The sequence below is a fragment of the Oratosquilla oratoria genome, chromosome 5 (genome assembly GCF_046742065.1).
Source record: "Oratosquilla oratoria isolate Oo_2021 chromosome 5, ASM4674206v1, whole genome shotgun sequence".
Classification (NCBI taxonomy): Eukaryota; Metazoa; Arthropoda; class Malacostraca; order Stomatopoda; family Squillidae; genus Oratosquilla; species Oratosquilla oratoria.
In genome coordinates, this window is record NC_134781.1 from 5449571 (window position 1) to 5471480 (window position 21910).

The 21910-nt window shown below is 42.5% G+C and overlaps 2 protein-coding genes across 4 annotated transcripts in view; one reads left to right on the plus strand and one right to left on the minus strand.

The window, feature by feature from the left end:
• The window catches only part of LOC143025351 (uncharacterized), a 43615-nt gene extending 33332 nt beyond the window's left edge, over positions 1 to 10283 (plus strand). For 2 of the 3 annotated variants that reach the window (XM_076184869.1, XM_076184872.1), the window contains 3 exons: positions 1003 to 1180; positions 6171 to 6255; positions 6529 to 10283. In XM_076184869.1, the coding sequence (XP_076040984.1) occupies positions 1003 to 1180; positions 6171 to 6255; positions 6529 to 9429 (3164 nt within the window). In that variant the 3' untranslated portion in view covers positions 9430 to 10283. The remainder of the gene's footprint in view (positions 1 to 1002; positions 1181 to 6170; positions 6256 to 6528) is intronic. The other variant, XM_076184871.1, reaches the window with a different exon arrangement.
• A 2862-nt stretch (positions 10284 to 13145) lies between these two features.
• On the minus strand, positions 13146 to 14402 carry LOC143025319 (uncharacterized). Its single transcript, XM_076184793.1, has one exon. It carries the CDS (start codon positions 14400 to 14402, stop codon positions 13146 to 13148), a length of 1257 nt encoding a protein of 418 aa, XP_076040908.1.
• Between the last annotated feature and the right edge of the window lie 7508 nt (positions 14403 to 21910).

Sequence of the window (21910 nt, forward strand, 5' to 3'; positions counted from 1 at the left end):
TATATGTGTCGCCGATTAAATGAAGCGGCCTTGCTGTGGATGCACTATGTCTTGCAACACTGCTTCTGACCCAGGGCGGTGGGCAGGGTGCAGGGATGACCCGTCATCCAGGAGGTGCTCAGATGAGATGGAGGGTGGGAGGGGTGTGGAGTGTATTTAGGGATGAAATGGGTGGGAGTGTTTTTATGCCTTTCCCTTTTTGGCTACCTCCCTTGGAAGGGGGAAAAAGCCTTGGTATATGTATGTATGTATAAATATTTGTTTATATGGAGGTGGATGGAGTGAACTTGAGGGGACAACTGAGGATGAGATGGATGGGTGGGGTGAAAGGTGCATTGAGCATGAGAATGTCTGTTAAACAAGGAAGGGAGAATGCAGGAGAAATGGGTGAGTGGAGAATGGCTTTGTATAGATGATACTATGATGCAAGGAAGGGAGGGGAATGGGAGATAGGAAGTGATTATGTATGATATTTTGACGCAGCCTGAAGTTGTTGTTTTCTTCTTCTTTTCTTCTTTTTCTTCTGCATGAGGGGACAGAGGGGGGAGTAGCCAATTAAATGAAGCGGCCTTATTATGAATGTGCTGTGTCTTGCTGCGTTGCCTCTGACCCAGGTCTGAAAGTGGGATACAGGGATACCCCATCAATTATGTGGAGCTAAGATTAGAGGAAAGGGTGGTGGATGGGAGTGAAATGGGTGAGAGTGGGTATTTGCCATTTGACTTGGCTACCTCCTTTATAAGGGGGAAAAAAGACCCTGGTATATAGGTAGATAGTATATACATGTTCCAGCCCCAACAGCCATTGTTGAATGTCACTTGCCCTGGATGCTGAAGCATATGAAGATGAATGTGATATATTTTCTAGTATTCCTTTGTAGACGTGACAGTAGAAAATTCCTATCATATGATCTTTAGAATTAGACTGCTGCTCACAAGATTTTGTTGTTGGTAATTGCCATTTATCATGTATCAACTCTTAACAAGTATTCATTGTTTCCAGCAGGCATTGATCCAGACAATGCAGAGTACAAGGAGGCAACTAGAACTTATCATTGCCGCTTCTGTCCTTTCACATCCAAGAAACGAAGTGAAACAAAGCAGCATCTGAGTCACCATGTGCCTCGCTCTGATTGGTACTTCAAGTGCCTTCTGTGTCCCTATTATGTGCCTACCAAAAAGTAAGGACTGTCATTATATTCTGTTCTTTTCACATGCTTTTTGCAAAGTTTCCCTATGGTGAATCGCCAACTCTACCAATAATCATTTGATAATCTTCTGTCTCTATACCAAAGCCTTTACAACAAAGGTAGCTAGCCAAAGGATACACCCACTCCCACTCATTCCATGTAATACTATGTTTGTGGGTGGATGTGGTTTAGTGTTGCTACAAAGGATTACAAAGGCGGAGCATGCCGACAGGAGACCTTTTGGCCCATATCTAGGTCGGATGCAAAAAAAAAAATAATAATAATAATAAAATAATAGATAAAAACTATAATAATGTAAATAACAAATAAAATACATAAATAAATGCATAGGTATAGTTAAATAATAAACAAACAGGTAAATAGTAAATAATATTAAATTGACATATAACTAATAATAAATGAAAATCAGACAGACAAATGATAACAAAACAAAAACAAATAATATAAAATAAATTATAGTCATTACAGCATCTTGCTTAGGTGTTTATCTAAATGATTCTTAAAGCTTTGAACTGAACTACATTGCACTACCTGTGCAGGAAGTTTATTCCATTCATTAACTACACGGTTGGCAAAGTTGTTTCTACCTACTTCCAAATTGAATCTATTTCCGGACAGTTTGAGACCATTGTTTCTTGTCTGATTCTCATTCAATGTGAAAATTTTGTCACTTTTGATGTTGTCAATTCCCTTTAGAATCTTAAAGACCTGTATCAAGTCACCTCTGAGTCTACGCTTTTTTAGGGAAAACAGATTCATATGTTTTAGTCAATTTTCGTATGATTTATTTTTTATATTTGGAATCGGGTCAGGAGTAGAGGTGGTAGGCTGTCTGTTGGCAAAGCGAGTTTATAATTTAGTTAGACCATACATCATATAATTCCATAATTCAAAATGTCCTCTATAAAGAGGCACCATCCTAGCCATCTGAGAAAAAGAACTCGAGTTTTAAATTGAATCGGTCTTATACTATTTTGATACAGTGATGACCAAAACTAACCAATCTTCCTTAAAGGGAGAGGGAAATTGATATATAGGATGTGATATACATATGTGAATCTTGGTAGTGTGATCCAGGTGGTCGAAAGGCCATGTAATAGATTAGATTGAGTTGGTGATAATATTGCACTTTAGGCGACTGTTTTATAGGTTTTTATTTCCTGATATTTGTTCTGAAATATTTAAATTCTTTGCTGTCAAGGAAATTTGCCAACCATTTCATGTCATTGTTGTGCAGAGGAAAAGGAGAAGGAGTACAAGAAGAAGCTGAAGGAGATAGAGTAGAGCTAGGTGTGGAGGAGGAATGGGGATGGTTCAAGGAGGGAGTCACAAAGTGTGCAAGGATGGTGTGTGGAACAAGAAGGACAGGAGGAAATAGAAGGAAGGGTAGTGAATGGTGGGATGAGGAAACAAAGAAGGTTGTAGAAGAGAAGAAGCGAGCTTTCACAGATTGATTACAAAATAGGATGAGGGAGTCATATGAGAGGTACAAAGAAAAGAAAAGAGAAGTAAAGCAAAAGGTAAAGGAGGCAAAGAGGAGAGCAGATGTGAAGTGGGGTAAGAGTATGACAGAAAATTTTGAAAGTAATAAAAAGATGTTTTGGAAAGAAATTAAGAGGAAGAGGAGGCGAATCAAGTAGAGAAGAAAAGTTAAAAGGTGCAGATGGAGAGATGATAATGGAAGAGAAGGCAGTAAGGGGAAGATTGGCAGAATATTTTAGGGAGTTGCTAAATGTGAAGGAGGATAGGGAGGGAAAGGTAGTTGCAATGGGAAGTGCTAAGAAAATGAGAGTGATGAGTGAGGAAAATGGAGGAGAAATAAGGAAGGATGAAGTAAAGGCAGTTGTTAAGATGATGAAAGCAGGTAAGGCACCTGGTCTGGATGGATGCCATGCAGAATGTCTTAAAAATGGAGGTACAGTGATGGTGGACTGGCTGGTGAGGTTATTTAATGTTTGCTGGAGAGAGGGTAGAGTGCCGGAGGACTGGAGGTGTGCCTGTATAGTTCCACTTTACAAGGGAAAAGGGGACAAGTGTGAATGTAGTAGTTTCAGAGGGATTAGCTTGTTAAGTGTAGTTGGGAAGGCATATGGGAGGATCTTGATTGAGAGGATTAGGAGAGGAACAGAGGGAGTAATTGGTGAGGAACAGTGGATTTAGGACAGGTAGAGGTTGTGTAGATCAGATCTTTGTGGTAAGACAAATATGTGAGAAAGCTATAGGAAAGGGGAAGGATGTTTTTTGGGCTTTTATGGATCTGGAAAAGGCTTACGATAGGGTAGACAGAAAGGCACTGTGGGAGGTTATGCAGATATATGGGATAGGAGGAAAGCTTCTAGGAGCTGTCAAGAGTTTTTATGAGAGTAGTAGAGCTTGTGTCAGGATTAGAAATGGAGAGAGTGAGTGGTTCGAGGTAAAGGTGGGACTTCGTCAAGGATGCGTTATGTCGCCCTGGCTTTTCAACTTATACATGGATGGGGTAGTGCGAGAGGTAAATGCAAGGGTAGTGGGTCAGGGATTGGAGATGGTTAAAGAAAATGGAGAAAAGTAGGAGGTGAGCCAGCTGTTGTTTGCTGACGACACTGCGCTTGTGGCAGGATCGGAGGAGGGATTGAGGAAGTTGGTGACAGAGTTTGGGAGAGTATGTGATAGAAGAAAGCTAAAGATAAATGTGGGTAAAATTAAGGTGATGAGATGTACAAGGGGTGAAAGTGGCAGTAGACTGGAAGTGAGCATTAAGGGAGAGCGACTGGAGGAAGTGGATAGTTTTAGATACTTGGGTGCAAATGTGGTAGGAAAAGGAGGAGTGAAGGTGGAGGTACAATGTAGATTGAGTGAAGCGAGTAAATGCCTTGGTGGATTGAAGAGTGTAATGAGGAATAGACATTTGGGAATGGATGCTAAGAGGAGACTGTATGAAGGAGTGATTGTGCCAACAGCACTGTATGGGGCAGAAACATGGAACATAAGAGAGGAAGAGAGAAGGAGTTTGAATGTGTTTGAGATGAGGTGTGTGAGAAGTATGATGAGGCTTACTAGGCTAGATAGAGTGAGAAATGAGGAGGTGAGGAGGAGAACAGGAGTGGAAAGGGAGTTGGGAGATAGGGTTGATGAAAGAGTACTAGGATGGTTTGGACACATGGAAAGAATGAGTGAAGAAAGACTAGTAAAAGAGGTATGGAAGGCAGATGTGGAGGGAATGAACATGAGGGGACGTCCTTGGATAAGGTGGATGGATGGGGTGAAGGGGGCTTTGGGGAAGAGGGGAATGTCTGTTGAGGAAGGAAGGGAGAGTACAAAAGACGGGTGAATGGAGAATGGTTGTATATGGATGATGATGTGATGCATGAGGTGGAATGGGCGGGGGATGGGGGTGAGGTATGTGTGAACAAAATTTGACGCAGCCCGAAGGGATTTCTCCCCGTCTTCTCCTTTTATGCATGGAGGGGGGGGACGGAGAGAGGGGTCGCCGATTTAATGAAGCGGCCTTGCTGTGGATGTGCTGTGTCTTTCGACACTGCTTCTGACCCAGGGCAGTGGACAAGGTGCAGGGATGACCCGTCATCCAGGAGGTGCCAAGATAAGAGGGAGGGTGGTGGGGTGTGGAATGCATTCAGGGATGGAATGGGTGGGGATGATTTTATGCCTTTTCCGTTTTGGCTACCTCCTTTGTAAGGGGGAAAAAGCCTTGGTATATGTATGTATATGAAATGAAATAGCTGAGAATTATGGTAGGGGTTACAAGGTTGGATAGGTGAAACCAGGAGGTGAGTAGGAGAGTGGGGATGGAAAAGGAGTTGGGAGATAGGGATGATGAAAGAACATTGAGATGGTTTGGACACAAGGAAAGAATGAGTGAAGAAAGGTTAGTAAAAGAAGTGTGGAAGGCAGAGGTGGGTGGAATGAACATAAGGGATGACTGAGGATGGATGGATGGATGGGGTAAAAGGGGCATTGAGTAAGAGGTTGAGGAAAGAAGGGAGAAGACAAAAGATAGGGTTAAGTGGAGAATGGTTGTGTATAGATGATGCTGTGGTGCATGGTAGGGACTACCATGTATTTCAGCGGCTTTGACCCATCGTTTTTCGCTCATATTTCCGAAATAACCATTCACAACAGTGTGATATATTAGCACAGCCTAATTCACACCCGGCCATAATTTTTGACGTTAGAGTGCATTTACAAGTGTATTTAATTACGGCGTTTACTCTTGATATTAAGTGTGTCGTAGCCGACACCCATGAAGTAAATCGAACAGGTGAAGTCGTGACGTCATCACAAACTACCTCGTGTATCCCAACTTCACTTGTTCGATTTACTTCGCGGGTGTCGGCTACGACACACACAATATCAAGAGTAAACACCGTAATTAAATACACTTGTGAATACACTATAACGTCAAAAATTATGGCCGGGTGTGAATTAGGCTGTGCTAATATACCATGCTGATGTGAATGATTATTTCGGAAATATGAGCGAAAAACGATGGGTCAAAGCCGTTGAAATACTTAGTAGATGGGAGATGGGTTAAGGTTATGTGTGAATTATATTTTCATACATCCTGAAGGGATTTCTCCCTGTTTTCAATGTTTCTGCATGAGGGAAAAGAGTGGGGTCTCTGATTAAATGAAGCAGCCTTGCTGTGGATTTACTGTATCTTGCTGCATTGCTTTTTGACCCAGGGTAATGGATGAGATGCAAGGATGACCAGTCATCCTGTAGGAGCCAAGATAAGATCGGGGGGGGGGGGGGTCAATGGGAGTGGAGTATGTGGGAATGAAATGGGTGGGAAGGGAATTATACCTTTTGACTTTGGCTACCTCCCTTGTAGGGGGGGAAATGCCCTTTGTATATGTATCAAAAGCCTTGTGTATATATATATATATATGTTGCCACCAGTAGTGCTTTGTCAGCTGTCACTTTTGTAATATTTTGTTTTCATTGCATTTCTTATTTTCAGTGACTTGCAGCAGCACATAACACTCCATGGGACAGCCATGCCACAAGATATCTTTTCACCTGCAAGTAATGTAGACAAGACTCAGGTGAAGCAAATTTATTTGTTTATGAAATTAGTATAACAGTACTTTTAACATATATATCATTTGAGATGTCTATGATAATTACAAATGTTTGTTAGTTACAAATTTTCTCCATATAGAAAATTAATGAATATGAAAGTCAGAAGTTTCATCATTACTGTCATATTAGTTGTTGCCAAATCATGATGTTTGGACATGAAATGTCTGCTTAGAGTAATGCACATACCTGTATTTATGTAGTAATTTATTTATTTTGTTTTGTTTCATTTTTTTCAGGAGGAGGTGAAACGTTATGTGTGCCAAGCTTGTCCCTTTGATACACGTAGTCGGGCCAAGTATCTTTATCACCGTCAGTTCCATAAACCCCGGGGCCTTCCTTTCAAGTGTCCACATTGTTCCTATAATGTTACTAGACGTCATTTGTTATCGCAGCACCTCAAAGTTCATGGTGTCAGTACAGAGGTAGATGAGAATGGAGAAAATAATAGAAATGATGATGAAGAACGTTCAAATTCTCCTTCACCCTCTTTAACTATTACTCCTGTAACCAGTACTTCTGTGACAAAGAATGATAGCACTTTGATGGAAGGTCGTGTATGTAATTTAACTGTTAAGGATGAAGAAACTATGCATTTAGAGGATATCCCACTAGTATGGGTATCCAAGGATAGTAAATTTTTCAAAATGTTTAAGTGTCGCCACTGTCCACATGTAAACCTTCGAAAAACCAATATCCAGGAGCACGAGAAGATGCACAGACAGGAGAAACCAAGCAATGGTTATAAATGCCCAAAATGCAGCTATGTGAGTGCTAATGCTGGTGTCATGTCAGCACACATCAAAGTACACGGGGGCTCTATGGGTCAATGCCATCTTTTGGCAGACAGTAACATGTCAGATGAGGATCAGCTTAAAAAGCTTGCTGCAGCCAGCACTAGTGTTACAATTACAGATTCTTCAATCATGGATGCCATCAAGAAATTAAGCTCATCCTCTAGACCCCTTATTGGTGCTCCTGAACCAGGTGAGATGCAAAATCAGGATAGTGATGAAAAAGTTCTTTACTATTGCCAACAGTGCCCAGCTAGGTTCTCATTTGAGAAGGAAATTCAGATCCACTCAAAGTTCCATGGTATTAATCTTCCTCACCGGTGTGAACATTGCAATTATGGTGGGCGGCAGAAGCCTCACTTGTTAGCTCACATGAAGGTGCACACAGCTGAGTACCAGGACAATACTAAGAATCTGATGAAGATTCATCCACCTTCAAGATCACATGGTCCATGTGACCTGACTTTAGCTTTGGCCTCGCCTTCTGTAGAGAATGATACCAATTGTCGAGTAGCACCACCAGTGGCTTCCCCACCCCCTGGCCTTCCCATGAAGAAATTTAAGTGTGATAAGTGCCCTTCATCTTTCTCAAAAGCCATGACCTTACAGTATCATCAGTCCTTACATGGCGCCGAAAATCCTTACAAGTGCCATAAATGTAACTATGCCAGTAAGTCTGAAGATAATCTTCAGCAACATGAACAGCTACACACAGAGGCTGAGGCTGCTATAGCTGCAGCTGTAACCACCATAAATGTAACTACCACTTCTGCACCATCTGTCACCATCACTACTGCTAGTGCTGGAGTCACAGCCATACCAGTTGTTTCAGAAGGTAGTCGGTCATCAAACAGTTTGCCTCCAATCAAGCTGAAACTTAAAGGATTACGATCTATGATTCCTTCAAGTAGCCAGTCTGATATTACACCATTCCGTTACCACACGGAGAACCTCAATGTTGTTCCCATATCAGGCCTTGATCTTTTTAAGCGTAAAAGTCAGATGGAAAAAGAAACTGCACGAGTACACAAGAGGGAAGAGAAAGAAGAAAAGAAGAGGGAAAAAGCCAGAGAGAAAGAGGGTGGAATAGATGATGCCTATATGCGTGAGGGTAACGTCAATCTCAACTATCCAGTTCATATCGATAGGGTAACGGGTAAATCCAGAGAGAAGAGGTACAAGTGTCGGATGTGTCCTTCAGCATTTGAAAAGGTAGATCAGTATAATGTACATGTAAACTTGCATGGTACAAACCATAAGTATAAGTGCCGTATATGTGATTACTCTGTTAAATTCTATGCTAATTTCATGATGCATATAAACCGACATAGATATCATGAGAAGGTCAACTCTGAAAAGTATGGTACACCACTCCCTGCAGAAGAACCTTACAAATATGAACCAGAAATCATTGTTAATGGTGCCAAGAGTTTAGAGAAGGGCTCAAAGATGAAAAGTACATCAGGAGCCATGTTGATGGAGGAGAGTGCCAACAAAGAGAACAGTTTGATACAAGATGACCCAGAAATGACCACAGCAGAGAAACAGCATTTGATCCTTCAGCACAAGAAGGTGGATAACCGTGCTATCAAGGAGGAAGACAAAGAGAAGGAACGGCGAGTATATTACTGCCAGTACTGTCCATATGCTAATATTAGAAGAGACGCTGTTGACAGTCATAGCCTCCGACACCAAGCAAATGGTGGTTATGGGGTGTACAGGTGTACATATTGTGACTATACTGCCTCCCAGCCCAATTTCATAAAGGAACATACAAAAGTTCATTTCCGCCCTTTCCGTTATGTTCACCCAGAAGGTTACATGCGTAATGATCGTCAAGAGTTGCTCAGTTATCCTGTCTCGGCATCAAGAGGCACACCAGGACCCAGTGATGAGAGTAGAAAGATTGTTAAACACATGGCCTTTGGGTGTGCAGATGGCAAATTTCATCCAGTTTCACCTTTTGAATCGGAAGAAGTGGATTCTCAGGAAGAGAGTGGTATTAAAGTAAATTTTTATTCTGGTGACATTGTTGAGGCTCCAACAGATTTTGTTATTGCCTTAAGACCTGTCAAATCCAAGAGTGCTTTAATTGCTGGCATTCATTGCAATATTAATAATAACAATGTTGTGATCGGTGTGGATAAAAGTGGGGAGGCCAACTCCCGTAGATCCTCCACTGACAAACCAGAAAGTGAAGGAAGTCAGTCTGGAAATTTAGATGTTGGTTCGGATGATATGGATATTGATGGAGAGGACTCTAATCTTGTAATTGATGAAACCAGGGAAGGAAGTTATGAAGAGTCAGACCTGTGCCCAGCCATGCCTGCACCTTTACAAGCATGAAAACTGTTTTATCTGCAAAAGAAAGTTGAACTACCAGAAAGTGGTAAGAAATTGTAGTAAATGTGACATGGACAGAGAAAGATATTCCTTAAGGAATTATTGTGAAAGAGCCTGAAATGTTGTCCGTTTTACTCACAAGCCTCAACACAGCAAACTCAGAGCAAAGCCTGAACACGAAAAGTGCCTCGGTGTCCAACCTGCTTTTGCTGGTGTCTACAAGATTAGTGTTTTAGTCTTGTCTTACCAATCCCCTCACAGTACAATTAACTATTTTGATATAGTTGTTTTCTTAAGTTATTTATTTATGTTACTGTTTTCATTGAGTTGAGACTGAATTTTAAATGCAAGTCTTAATACGTCTATATATATTGCTTCCAAACTCCTCACATTTGTTTGCAGTGTTGTTTTTAGTTGGTTTATCCCCCCCCCCCAAGAAAAAATAAATACAAAAAATCGGTTTATTCACTACAACCAAAGATGATTTGGCTCAATTGCTTCAGGAGGCTGCTGATGTTGCCTGATGATCCCATGGCAGCAGGAGTGTTTTTTCTTAGTGATCCAGGTCTACAGCTATTCATAGTTTGTGTTCTAAAGGGTAAGGCTGTTACATTGTATGAAGATGCATCATAGACAAAATATGAACTTGTCCCAGATATAGCCTTTTAAACCAAAGATTTAATTATTTATTATCTTTATTTTTATCATCATCATCATTATTATTATTTTATTTTTCCCCCCTTTTGGATACTGAAAGTAGCCCAACGACCCAGCATGAGTAGTCCAATTTATTGTGATGCCCTCAAGTTGTATACTTGAGCAATGTATATATTTTCTGCTATTAAATTTTATAAATATGTGTGTATTTACCTGTGTCTATACCTGAATGTAAAACAAAATATGTTTACAGAACTGACAAGAAAATTAAAGAAAAACATCAAGTTTACTGTTAAGAGAGGAAGGGGGGCAAGTCAAGTAGAAAAGGTAAAAGGCTCAAATGGAGAGATAATGATGGAAGAGGAGGTTTTAAGGGGAAGATGAGCAGAGTATTTTAGGGAACTCAAATGTGGAGGAAGTTACAGAGGGATTGGTGGTAGCAGTGGAAGGTGCAAAGAAAATGACCGCGATGGGTGAAGAAAAGAGAAGAGGAATAAGAAAAGATGAGGTGCAAGTGATTAAAATGATTACAAGAGGTAAGGCATGTGGGTTAAATGGGTGTCATGCAGAGTGAAGAAGGGAGGGACAGTAATAATGGGCTGGCTACTGAGGTTTCATTGTGTCTAAGGGAGGGTAGAGTGCCTGTGTAATTCCACTTTACAAGGGGAAGGGAGGCAAATGTGAGTAATTTCAGAGGGATCAGTTTGTTGAGTAGTTGGGAGGGGTTTTAATTGAGAGGATTAGGAGAGAAACGGAGTATTTGTTGAGGAACAGTGGGTTTAGGAAAGGTAGGGGTTGTAGGGATCAGATTTTTGTAGTGAGCCAGATATATGAGAAAACTTAGTAAAAGTTAAGGATGTTTCTTAGGCCTTTATGGTTTTAGAAAAGGTTTATGGCTAGAAAGGAAGGCACTGTGGGAGCTGTTGCAGATGTATGGGATTAGGGGAAAGCTGTTAAGGACAGTCAAGTTTTTTCAAGAGTAGTAGAGCCTATGTTAGAAATGGAGAGAGCGGTTTGAGGTTAAGGGACTGCAACATGGATGTGTCATGCTGCTGTGGCTGTACAATGTGTACATGGATGGGATAGTGCTGGAGGTAAAGGAGAGGGAACTGGAGATTGTTAAAGAAAGTGGGAGGTGAACCAGTTGTTTGCTGATGACACTGCTTGTGGCAGGGTCAGAGGGAATTAATGATGGAGTTTAGGATGGTGTGCAATAGGAGAAAGTTCAAAGTAAACATGGATAAAAGAAGGTGATGAGATGTACAAGGAGCAGTGAGTTTGAAGTAAGTTTTAAAGGGGAGAGGCAGGAGGAAGTGGATAGTTTACTTAGTGAAGTTCTGAGGTCGATCCTCACAGCCGTAGTGGACTACCGCTGCTGCCAGTCCTGTTGTCCTTCCTCGCGAGGGTCAGTTGGTCTGGTAGTGTGTTTGGAGAGAACCTACTGATGGCAGTGTAGCTTGGCACTGGAGGCTCGTCTGGCACCTTCCGCAGGAACCTGTCCAGTGCATGTTTGAAGCTGTCCACCGAGCATTTAGTTTTCTCTCTTGCCTCTTTTGGGAGGGCGTTGAAGATTTTTGGACCCTCATGGCCTAGGCTGGTTGTCAGTGGGGTCTTAATCCTTTCCGGGGCTCTTGATGGGAGAGTTTGTCTCTCACATTTGTGCCCATGCCTTATACTGTGGTATGGCTTGATTTTAGAGGGCGTGGGGTCCGGAACAAGTCCCTCAAGGATTTTCCATGTGTAAATGGCCCTGTATCTTTCTCTCCTCCTCTGTTGAGAGTATAGGCCTAGTGCTCCCAGGCGATCCCAATAGTTGAGATCTTGCATCCCTTTGATGCGCCTGGTGTAGTTCCGTTGGACAGCTTCAAGCATCTGGATGTCTCCGCATTTGTGTGGTGACCAGAGTTGGCTACAATAGTCCAGGATCGGTTGGATAAGCGACTTCCAGAGGGTAAGCATCACTTGAACCTCTCTTGAGGAGAAGGTCCTTAGGACCCAGCTGGCCATCCCTCTTGCTCTATTTACTGACTGCATGATGTGGTGTTGGAAAGTGGCGTCATCACTTAAGTGAATGCCCAGGCTTTTCACATGGGCTTTGGGTGCGATTTTCATACCTCTCTCCGTGTGCAGCTCAGTGTTGTCTTTAATGCCTTGATTTGTGCCATATCTCAAGACCTCGAACTTCTCTTCGTTGAATTGCATGTTGCTGTTGTTGGCCCATGCATAAACTGAGTTGAGATCGTCTTGTAGATGTTGCACATCCCCACTTTCCCGCACAGCATGGCTGATGTGGGTATCATCGGCAAAAGACAGGAGGGTTGAGTCCACCCTACTATTTATGTCATTCATATGGACAAGGAATAGGAGGGGGCCAAGCACAGATCCTTGTGGTACTCCGCTTATTACCTTGGATTCGGTTGACTGTTTGTGTACGGTCTGTCAGAAAGTTGTAGAGCCAGACTCCTAGCTTCCCTGAGATTCCTAGATCCCTTGCCTTATGGAGGAGGACACCGTGGTCCACCTTGTCGAAGGCTTTAGCAAAATCTAGGAATACTACGTCAACATTTCTCCCCTCCGACAGGTTCCGTAGTAGCCAGTCATAGTGTGCCAGTAGGTTTGAAAGGCATGATCGACCTTTCCTGAAACCATGTTGATTCTCTTTGATGAGGTTATTCACCTCAAGGTAAGTGAACAGCTTGTCCCTTACACATTTCTCAATTACTTTGACAATATGTGATGTGAGGGCGACAGGTCGATAGTTTTTTGGCAAGGTCCGGTCTCCTCCTCTATATATTGGGCTTATGATGGCTTGTTTAAGCAGTGCCGGGATCTCTCCTTTGTCAAAGGAGGCTAGCCACAAATGTATTGGAACTGCCAAGACCTCGCAGCATTTTAGGAGTAGGATTGCTGGTACACCGTCTGGTCCAGCGGCCGAGTTACTCCTGAGCTCCTTTATCGCCTTTTTGATGTCCTGTTCAGTCACTCGAATGTCGATAAGCTGGTTCAGGTTCATGGTCGTCTGGTTGAAGAAGGTTGTGGGATCAAGGATTTCCATCTGTGTCTTAGGTATGCTGAACACACTTATATTGGTGTGCCAGCATCTGGCAGGTTTCTTTTGGGGCATCTGTTATAGTGCCTTGTTCCGTCACTAGGGGCCCAATCTGTGACTTGGTTTTGAGGAACTTCTTACAGTAGCTGTAGAAGAATTTCGGGTTGTGCCTTATGTTTTCTATAGCTTGGTGTTCCTCTGTTCTTCTCTGCTCCTCGTGTGAGTGTTTAATTTTCTGCTCTAAGTCCTCTATTTTTGAGGAGATTATGAGCCTTTGGGTCTCATTGGTACTGTTAACGAGTTTTAGGTTGAGGTTGGCACGTTTTCGCATAAGGATTTTTCTGTCTCGTGGGATGGAGTATCTGCGATCCTTTTTGTTGCTTCTCCTTGGCACATAAGCAGTACACACCTCCAGCAGAATCCTCAATAGTGTGTTGGGGTCAGATCCCTGCTGTGCCAGTTTCCAGTCAATCTTCCTGAGGTCTTGTTGTAATTGATCCCAGTCTACCTTTTGACTGAAGAAGTTGAAGTTGGCGAAAGGTGTCATGTTCGGAGGAGTCATGGAATCCTGCGGTGTCTTACTTTTGATGTAAGTTGTGTTGATGTAAACTATATTGTGGTCAGAGAAGATTGTTTTCTCTGACCTGTAATTGCTGACCGACTCTTGATTATTGGTAAAAAAGAGGTCCAATATGTTGTTCCTTCTAGTCGGCTCCATTATGTGCTGGTTTAGGAACAGTTTATCGGCGATCTCTAGAAGGAGTTTTGCTTGGGCTTGATCTTCTAGAGTGCCCCCACTGGATCTGCCATCAGGCCAGCATATAAAGGGGAAGTTGAAATCACCACAGATGATGACATCTGTCATGGCATGTGGGGTGGTCTCTAGCACTTCGTTCAGTTTTTCCAAAGCTTTTGAGAAGCTTTCGAGATTGCACTGAGGTGGGTGGTAGCAGTTTACAATTATTAGATTTATGTTGGTGATGTGTAAGGCTAGGAGTTCTATCACCCCGTTTGAGGGGGATAATAGTGTCTTGGTGTGGGCAGCTAGATCGTGCCTGAGGTAGACCATTACACCACCATGGCTTCGTCCCTCTCTGTCAGCTCTATATAGAGTGTAGTTGGTTATTCCTATCTCAGAGTCTTTCACGTTGGTAGCCAGGTGAGTCTCCGTGAGGGCAATGAACATTGGGCCCTCTTCTAGCGTTAGTTCCTTCAGGAATGAGACTTTGCTTTTGTTGCTTTTTGGGTAGAGGCCCTGTATGTTACCCATTAGTATGGACTCTAGTTGGTGTGAACGACGGGTGCCCAGGGGAATGCCGGGTGGGCCTGAAGTGGTGGCCAGTTCCTGTGACTCCCTTGCATCAGGGAGGATACTATTATGCTCTGGGACTCTACAGCTTTGGTTAGCGTATTCATGGTGGTCTGTAGAGCTGTCGCTAACTCTAAAAAAGGTGAGCTAGCGTTTGTGCGTGTGTTTGAGGGGGGGCCTGTGGGTGTCCCTGGTGCTGCCTTGTCTCTGGTATTTCCTGGTATGCTCCCTAGGTTACCAGGTTTTTTGGTGTTGTTGTTGGTGTTTGTTTGTGCGACTTGGGTTTTGGCGTCATTTGGTTTCCACGTCCCTTTGACATGTGTGAATTTGCAAGACTTGACTCTACATATGCCATGCCTTACAGAATTCTTGCACATGAGTGGGTGGAACTGAGGGCATTTATCCCTTCCTAATTTGCAACCACGATCATCCCTAGTACCATGCGTCAAAAGCTTGTGGCATGGTTTGGGGTGTCTGTAGTTGCATTCCTTGCCCGATTTGCCATGTCTGCATTTTCCCTTTTTATAGTATCTGCAGATAGGGGTGTCCTTGCCTTGGTCCTTGGGCCTAGCCCCATTCTGGGAGGGATTGCTTGGACTTAGACTAATAGGTGGGTTTGCCTGAGGGGGTTGGGTTGTGGGCAGGGGCTTGTTTCGTCTTGGCATCCGAAACCTTAGCCTTGGGGATTGTCCCGGTAGGGTGAGGTACCTTCGTCGCATTGTTTTGGACAGGGTTATGGGTCTCCCCTGTCTTAGTGGCGACCGCCCCTGTGCCGGTGGCATCGAGGGCCTTAGCCTCGGGAATTGTCTCGGTGTGGTGAGGCTCTTTAACCGAGTTGGCATGATCAGTGTTACTAGTTACTTGCCCTTTCTCTGTAGTCTTGGGCCTAGTCCCTGTGGGGAGGTTTGGGGTTTGGTCAGTTGATATGTGTTGTTGTGTGGTGTGCTGTGGTTGTTGGGATGTTGTGGTGTCCTTTTGGGTTAGCGAGTCTTCGTTTTCTATGCTTGTATGTGTTGGTGGAAGTGGGAGCGATGCGGTATTTGGAGTTGCATGTGGCGGTATTTGGAGTTGCATGTGGCAGGAAAGAGGATGGAGGTAAACTAGATTGAGAGAAGCTAGCCTTGGGGGATTAAACAGTCATGAGAAATAGGCATTTGGGAATGGATACAAAGAGGAAGCTATATGAAGGTATGATTGTGCCAACAGCACTGTATGGGGCAGAGACTTGGAATTTAAGAGAAGCAGAGAGGAATAGTTTGAGTGTGTTTGAGAGAAAATGTATGAGAAGTATGGTAGGGGTTACAAGGTTGGATAGAGTGAGAAATGAGGAGGAGGAGAGCTGGGTTGGAAAAGGAGATGGCAGGTGGGCTGATGAAGGAGTATTTGGATGGTTTGGATACATGTGAAGAAAGATAAGTACAAGAGGTTTGGAAGGCAGAGGTGGATGGGGTGGAAGGAACATTGAGAAAGAGGGGAATGTCTGTTGAACAAGGGAGATAAGGGTGAGTGAAGAATGGCTGCATATAGAAATTGTGATGCAAAGAAAGGAGGGGATAGGGAGTGGTTATGTGCAAATGCTCCTCGATGCAGCCCAAAGGAATTTCTCATTGTCTTCTGTATGAGGGGATGGAGAGGGTGGGTTACCAATTAGATGAAGAGACCTTGCTGTGGATGTGCTGTGTCTTGCTGTATTGCCTTCAACCCAGGGCAGTGGGTGGGACACAGGGATGACTTGTCATTTATTAGAAGCTACGATGAGAGGGAGGAAAGGGTGGTGGATGGGGGTGGGTATAGGTATTTAGACTTGGCTACCTCCCTGGTAAGGGGGGGGAAAAGCCCTTGGTATATAGATAGAACTATTGTTAACCCCTTCATCATGGCAGCATAGTTTCAGGTAAGAACAGACTGAGGGAGTGAAATCTGTACAGAAGGTTTCAATTGATTGAGACTTCCTTTGGGCCAGTGTGCCCCTTTGCTGCAGAAACTAGCATGCCCTTAGCCAGAACAAAAGTCAAAGAATGTCATATTTTCAAAAGGGTTAGCATAGACAGTTTTGTATCTATATACCAAAGACTTTTTCCCCTTTATAATGGAGGTAGTAGAAAATATGTACTCGCTCCCACCCATTCCACTCCTATACATCTCCCTTTCCTCCCACTTATCTTGGCTCCTCATAGATGACGGGTCATCCCTGTATCTCACCCACTGCCCTAGGTCAGAAGCTATACAGTAAGACCACTTGACTTGATCAGGGGACCCCTCTCTATCCCCTCAGGCAGAAAAAGAGAAGATGGAGAGAAATCCTATTGGATTGTGTCAAAATATCAATCACAAATAACCCCTCCATACTCCTCCCGTCCTTGCCTCACAGTATTATCCTGCATTCTCCCTTTCCTGCTCAACAGATATAACCTCTTGCTCAAAGTCCCTGTCACTCCATCTGTCCATCTCATCCTTGGTTGTCCACTCAAGTTCACTTTCTCTGCCTCTGCCTTTTATAACTAATATTTCTTCACTCATTCTTTCTGTCTAAACCATCCCAATACTCTTTCATCATCCCCACATACCATCTCCTTTTCCACCCCCAGCTCTTCTCCTCACCTAACAATAAAACCTTTGGAAATGGGTTGCATGTCATTGCATTGAGTTTGTCTGCCTTATCAGGGCACTTGTTACTTTGCCCAACAGTCAACAGAGAGCGTGGTAAACATCTTGCCAACTACGTGGTTTGCTATTGTGCAGCAAGTGTAAGGAATTAATTCTTGAACAATCATTCCCCAATATCATCTCTGATAACGAAATAAATAATTGTTACATATTAACTACCGGTATACAAATCTGTAAAGTGTAATTAATGCAGGAAATGTGTGAAATTTACTTGTTGGATGTGTCGTCCTACTGTGATGCCATTGTATAATTGTGCAAATTTCTGTTATATCTCAGCCATCCATAAGCCTTCAGCTTGCTATTATCCAGTTTGGTACGATGACACCTATGTAGACATCATGAGGCACAAGTGGGTACACGAGGATGCTGTCGTCGGCGTCTTGATTATATATTTTTTTGTAGTACATGAGTTCCCCCTGGATTCTGTGAACCGTTTTGATTACGTTTTCTGTTTATTATTACTCAGAGTAAAAGAGAACGAATAATACAGCAGTGACTTTATCTTATAATGCGAGTAGAGTGATGGAAATAACATTGCAGCCGATGCTGTGCACTAGAATTTGAGTCGTACTGAAGTGGTTAATGAAAATGGCTAAATAGCTTGTTATCAACTATACAAGTGTAGAGAATGTGAATTGTACAGGAAGTGTAAAGAATTAATTCTTAAACAAACATTCCATGATCATGTGGGAAAGGTTTGCTGCACGACAGGTAACCAAACTGGCATTTGTATGCCTAAATGCTAAATGGGTTGTTGGCGAGAAGCTCCCATTATTTCTACAAAATATCAACTTACCAGTGAAGTATTTGAGGTGGTGTTTATCAGTGCTAGCTATAAGGGTACAGTAGTCATATTTGTAGAGAGTAAATAAAAATGCCTCATAGAACTATGACTACAAGGTGCTCGAGGTGTGGCATACAGTGGCAGGGGGCTAGGGCGCAGTGGCCCCAAGCTTACAAATGGGGAATAGCATCCAAACAGATCATTTGGGGAAAAATGGTTGATTTATATTTGAATTGAATAAAAACTTATTTTATGTTTCATCTGTGTTTATATATTCAAAATAACTTCCTTTCTCAGTACTAGGCCTAATATTAGAATCTTTAGGGCATACAATCAAGAAGTTGGCCCTGAGCATCACCAGACTTCTATACACCACTGCTCAAGAAGTGGGGTTCTGCACAAGCACATGAACAGGTTGGAAGAATCCATACCCCATCACCACAACAACAACAAAGGGAGACCAACTGGACGAGGCCCCCCAGGGTGCAAGACAAAAGATATATAGGCTGTCTAATTTGTCGCCACATCAGCAAGGAAGAGGAATACAAATAGCAGGGTTACCAACACAGACCATCATCAGCACCACAACAACAAAGCAGGCCAAGCAACAGGGACCCCAGGCCCTCTGACACCATGTCAAAAAGATGATCTGCCCTAAGGGACAGAAGGGTACAGGACACCAGCACCAATGATGATACGGTGAAATTAGAGGGTGTATCTGTCAGCCAGATGATAAGGACAGAAGGATACAGGACACCAGCACCAGTGATTCCCAGGTGGAGTCAGAGGGTATATCAATCAGCCAGATGAAAATTTAGAACAGTGTGACTGGATTGGATGTGTGTGTGTGATGTCAAAGGAAGTAATAACTTTCTTAGTCACTGAAGAACCCCTTTATATGTAGTATGTTTTCAGATGTGCAATCCCTCTTCAAGGCAAAAGTTTTTGGACGACCTAGGAAATAGAATGACAAAAATGGAGCAAAGGATGGAAGCCTTAAACACCTGAGTTGATTTTCTAGGAAAAAAGACAGACTACAAAACTAATGAAGAGTTCAAAGGCAGTGTAGGATCAGATAAAAGAGTCTAAAGTTTACGAAGAGAAAGCCTACAGATGATCAAACATTAAAAGGGAATAGAAGAGGAAGGCTGTTGACCCAAATGCAAAGAAAGAGGAGGATACCCAGAAAGTGAAATATGTCATCAAAGAACTGGGTATTGAAAAAAAGGCGAGATTAACATGAGACCAGACTAAATCCACCACAAAATTGGAAGCCACAAGATACATGAAGCAGGAAACTAAGACTTAAATTAGTGCTTGGGAGTGAGGACTTGAAATGGAAGATACTTAAAAAGCACAAAGAAGCAGATGAGAATACGTCAACAGCCAAAAATTAAATACAAATATCAGATTGTACACAACAAAAACACTTGTTAAGGTTTCATACGCAATTCATAACTGGGTCCGCATGACTTCTTCGAGACCTTCCTCTGTATATGTTGATGAAGAGGATGTGAATAATAGTGACATCAACCCAGGGGTATGGCGACAGGTGTTCAACCCTCTCCAGTATGTGGACTTTACCTGTGTTGCTTATTTATCCAACAACTACACCAGTGCTGTGGAAAGACTTTGTCTGGATTATGTAAGAGCGTTCAATACAACTCTGTTCCATGGCAGTTACAACGATTGCATATGTGATAGTGGTGGGCAGCTACCGGTAAAGTTACCGGTTTTATCGGTAACAGCCTTGACGGTAGCTTACCGGCAATAATTCTGCTACCGTTAAGGTTCCGTTAACCGATAAGCTATACCAAACACTCGTGGAGCGGTAAGCACGTCTCGGCTTGGTGGTACTGAGTGACGGTAGTGGTGGGCAGCTACCGGTAGTTACGGGTTTTATCGGTAACAACCTTGACGGTAGCTTACCAGCAAAAAATCTGCTACCGTTTAGGCTCCGTTAACCGATAAGCTATCCCATAATACTCAGAGAGCGGTAAGCAGGTTTCGGCTTGGTGGTACTGAGTGACAGTACTGACGGCCCTACGTAGGATGAAAATTAACAGGAACGTATTCAACGTGCTAGATCGTCCTGCTCCCTTCTCGGCCCACAGATGCACAGTACGAAATGTACGTATTCGAATATGAAAATTAACAGACGTGCTAGATCGTTTTGTTCGCATCTCGGCCCGCAGAGGTTCAGTGCAAAATGTATGTATTCGATTAGTCAGCCTATGTGATCTAGAAATGAAGAGGTGGTCAAACTACTCGAAAACTTTTCAGTCTGCCTGGTTAAAGGATCCCCTGTTTAAAAAATGGTTAGCGGAAGTGAAAGAGGATGGAAATAAGGCACGTTGGTTTGTAGAACGGACATGAAAGCTCACAGAACGGGAAGATTGGAGAGACACTGTTTCCACACTTACCAGATCTTCATATTTAACTTTATATTTAATGATTATTAATATATGCATATTTACATAAATGTACGCAGTTGCTCATGAAAGACACCATCTGCATGTTACAATCTATTTGTACTGTACTTGTATTGGAGTTAATCACAAACAAGTTCACAAATACACTTATCAGACTCGCACGAGTGATGACTGACAAGGATATATATATAAGCTATGGGTTGGGGCAGGGAATACAGTAAACCACAACAGACTCACGGAAAGCAGAGACAAGAATAAGCGGGCAGAGACGATCAAAGATTCTGGTGGATTAACACTGTGCCCATTGAAGTGGCCTCTACGACGCAAGGTAACGTCCTATTCAAAAATCATATTTTGTTAGTGATACCCATGTAATTATTATTCGCGTAGTCTTAAGTAACTAATATTTGCGAGCCTTACCCTAGATTGGTGGAGGTGGCGCGCGCTGGCGATTCCGGTGGGCATGTATCCAAATGGATACACAGAATAAAAAATTAAAATAAAATATATGCGTGTGTTTTTTGTCCATTTAAAGGTACTATAATATAAATATAGGGATCGTAGAGTCCTGCTAATACAAAATTAACGTAATTCCAATATAAAAAATGACAACTATGAACAATTGAAAAAAACTTGACAGAAATTCAAAGGGTTGAGATTATGTGTTCCTGAGCCTAATATAAGAGGAACTTGGTAAAAAAAAAAACATTATGAAAATGACCTACATATGTCAATTCATCTCACACAAAACCTTTAAAACCTCAATTGTACAAAAAAAACTTTGTCCTGACTAAATGAAAAATGGGTGATTTTGGAAATGAATTTTTATGTGTAATGTGTAAAAATGATGCATGTAATTATTTTTCTTTTATGAAATTGTTTCTATGTGAAAAATATATTCTTTGTATGAAATTGCACTTACATAGAGACGGAAGTGGAGTGTGAGAGGGGGAGGGGGGATTGGTGCGTTGGCCTATGCACTGAGGGAGAGGAGGTAATGCTGTGACCTTACACGCACCCCCTCCCTACTCCCCGCCCACGAGAGTTGGAGTAACGACTCGGAGCGCAGGATTTTTATAGTGACGACGTTACAAAACTTGAGTTGTGACTACACACCATAGTAGGATGAAATTTGTTTAGATTTAAGTCATAAAGGCGACTCGAACTTGGGACGTCACTACTACCTCACGAGTCTTTTACCGGTAAATTACCGGTAATTCCGGTAACGGCATTGTTGTTTACCGGTAATTCCGGTATTGAAATTAGCGGTATTTGCCCAGCACTAATATGTGAACTAAACTAATGGGGTCTCACTAATTGCCGAACAAACCGAACAAAACCGAGAAAAGCCGAACAAAACAAGGACGGGTTTTCCTCTAATGCACACTTCCATATATATATGGTTGCATTATTTGAACTATTTTCTTTAAAATGTGTGATTTCCATGTAATATGATCGAAGAGAAGTTACGTTTTCATCCTCTGCAATTTTACCGACCCCAGCTACGATTCGTCCAGCCTTCCGTCTATGATCACTGGTGGTATGGATCAAACTATATGGTATTTCATGAATTCAATAAAATTTAT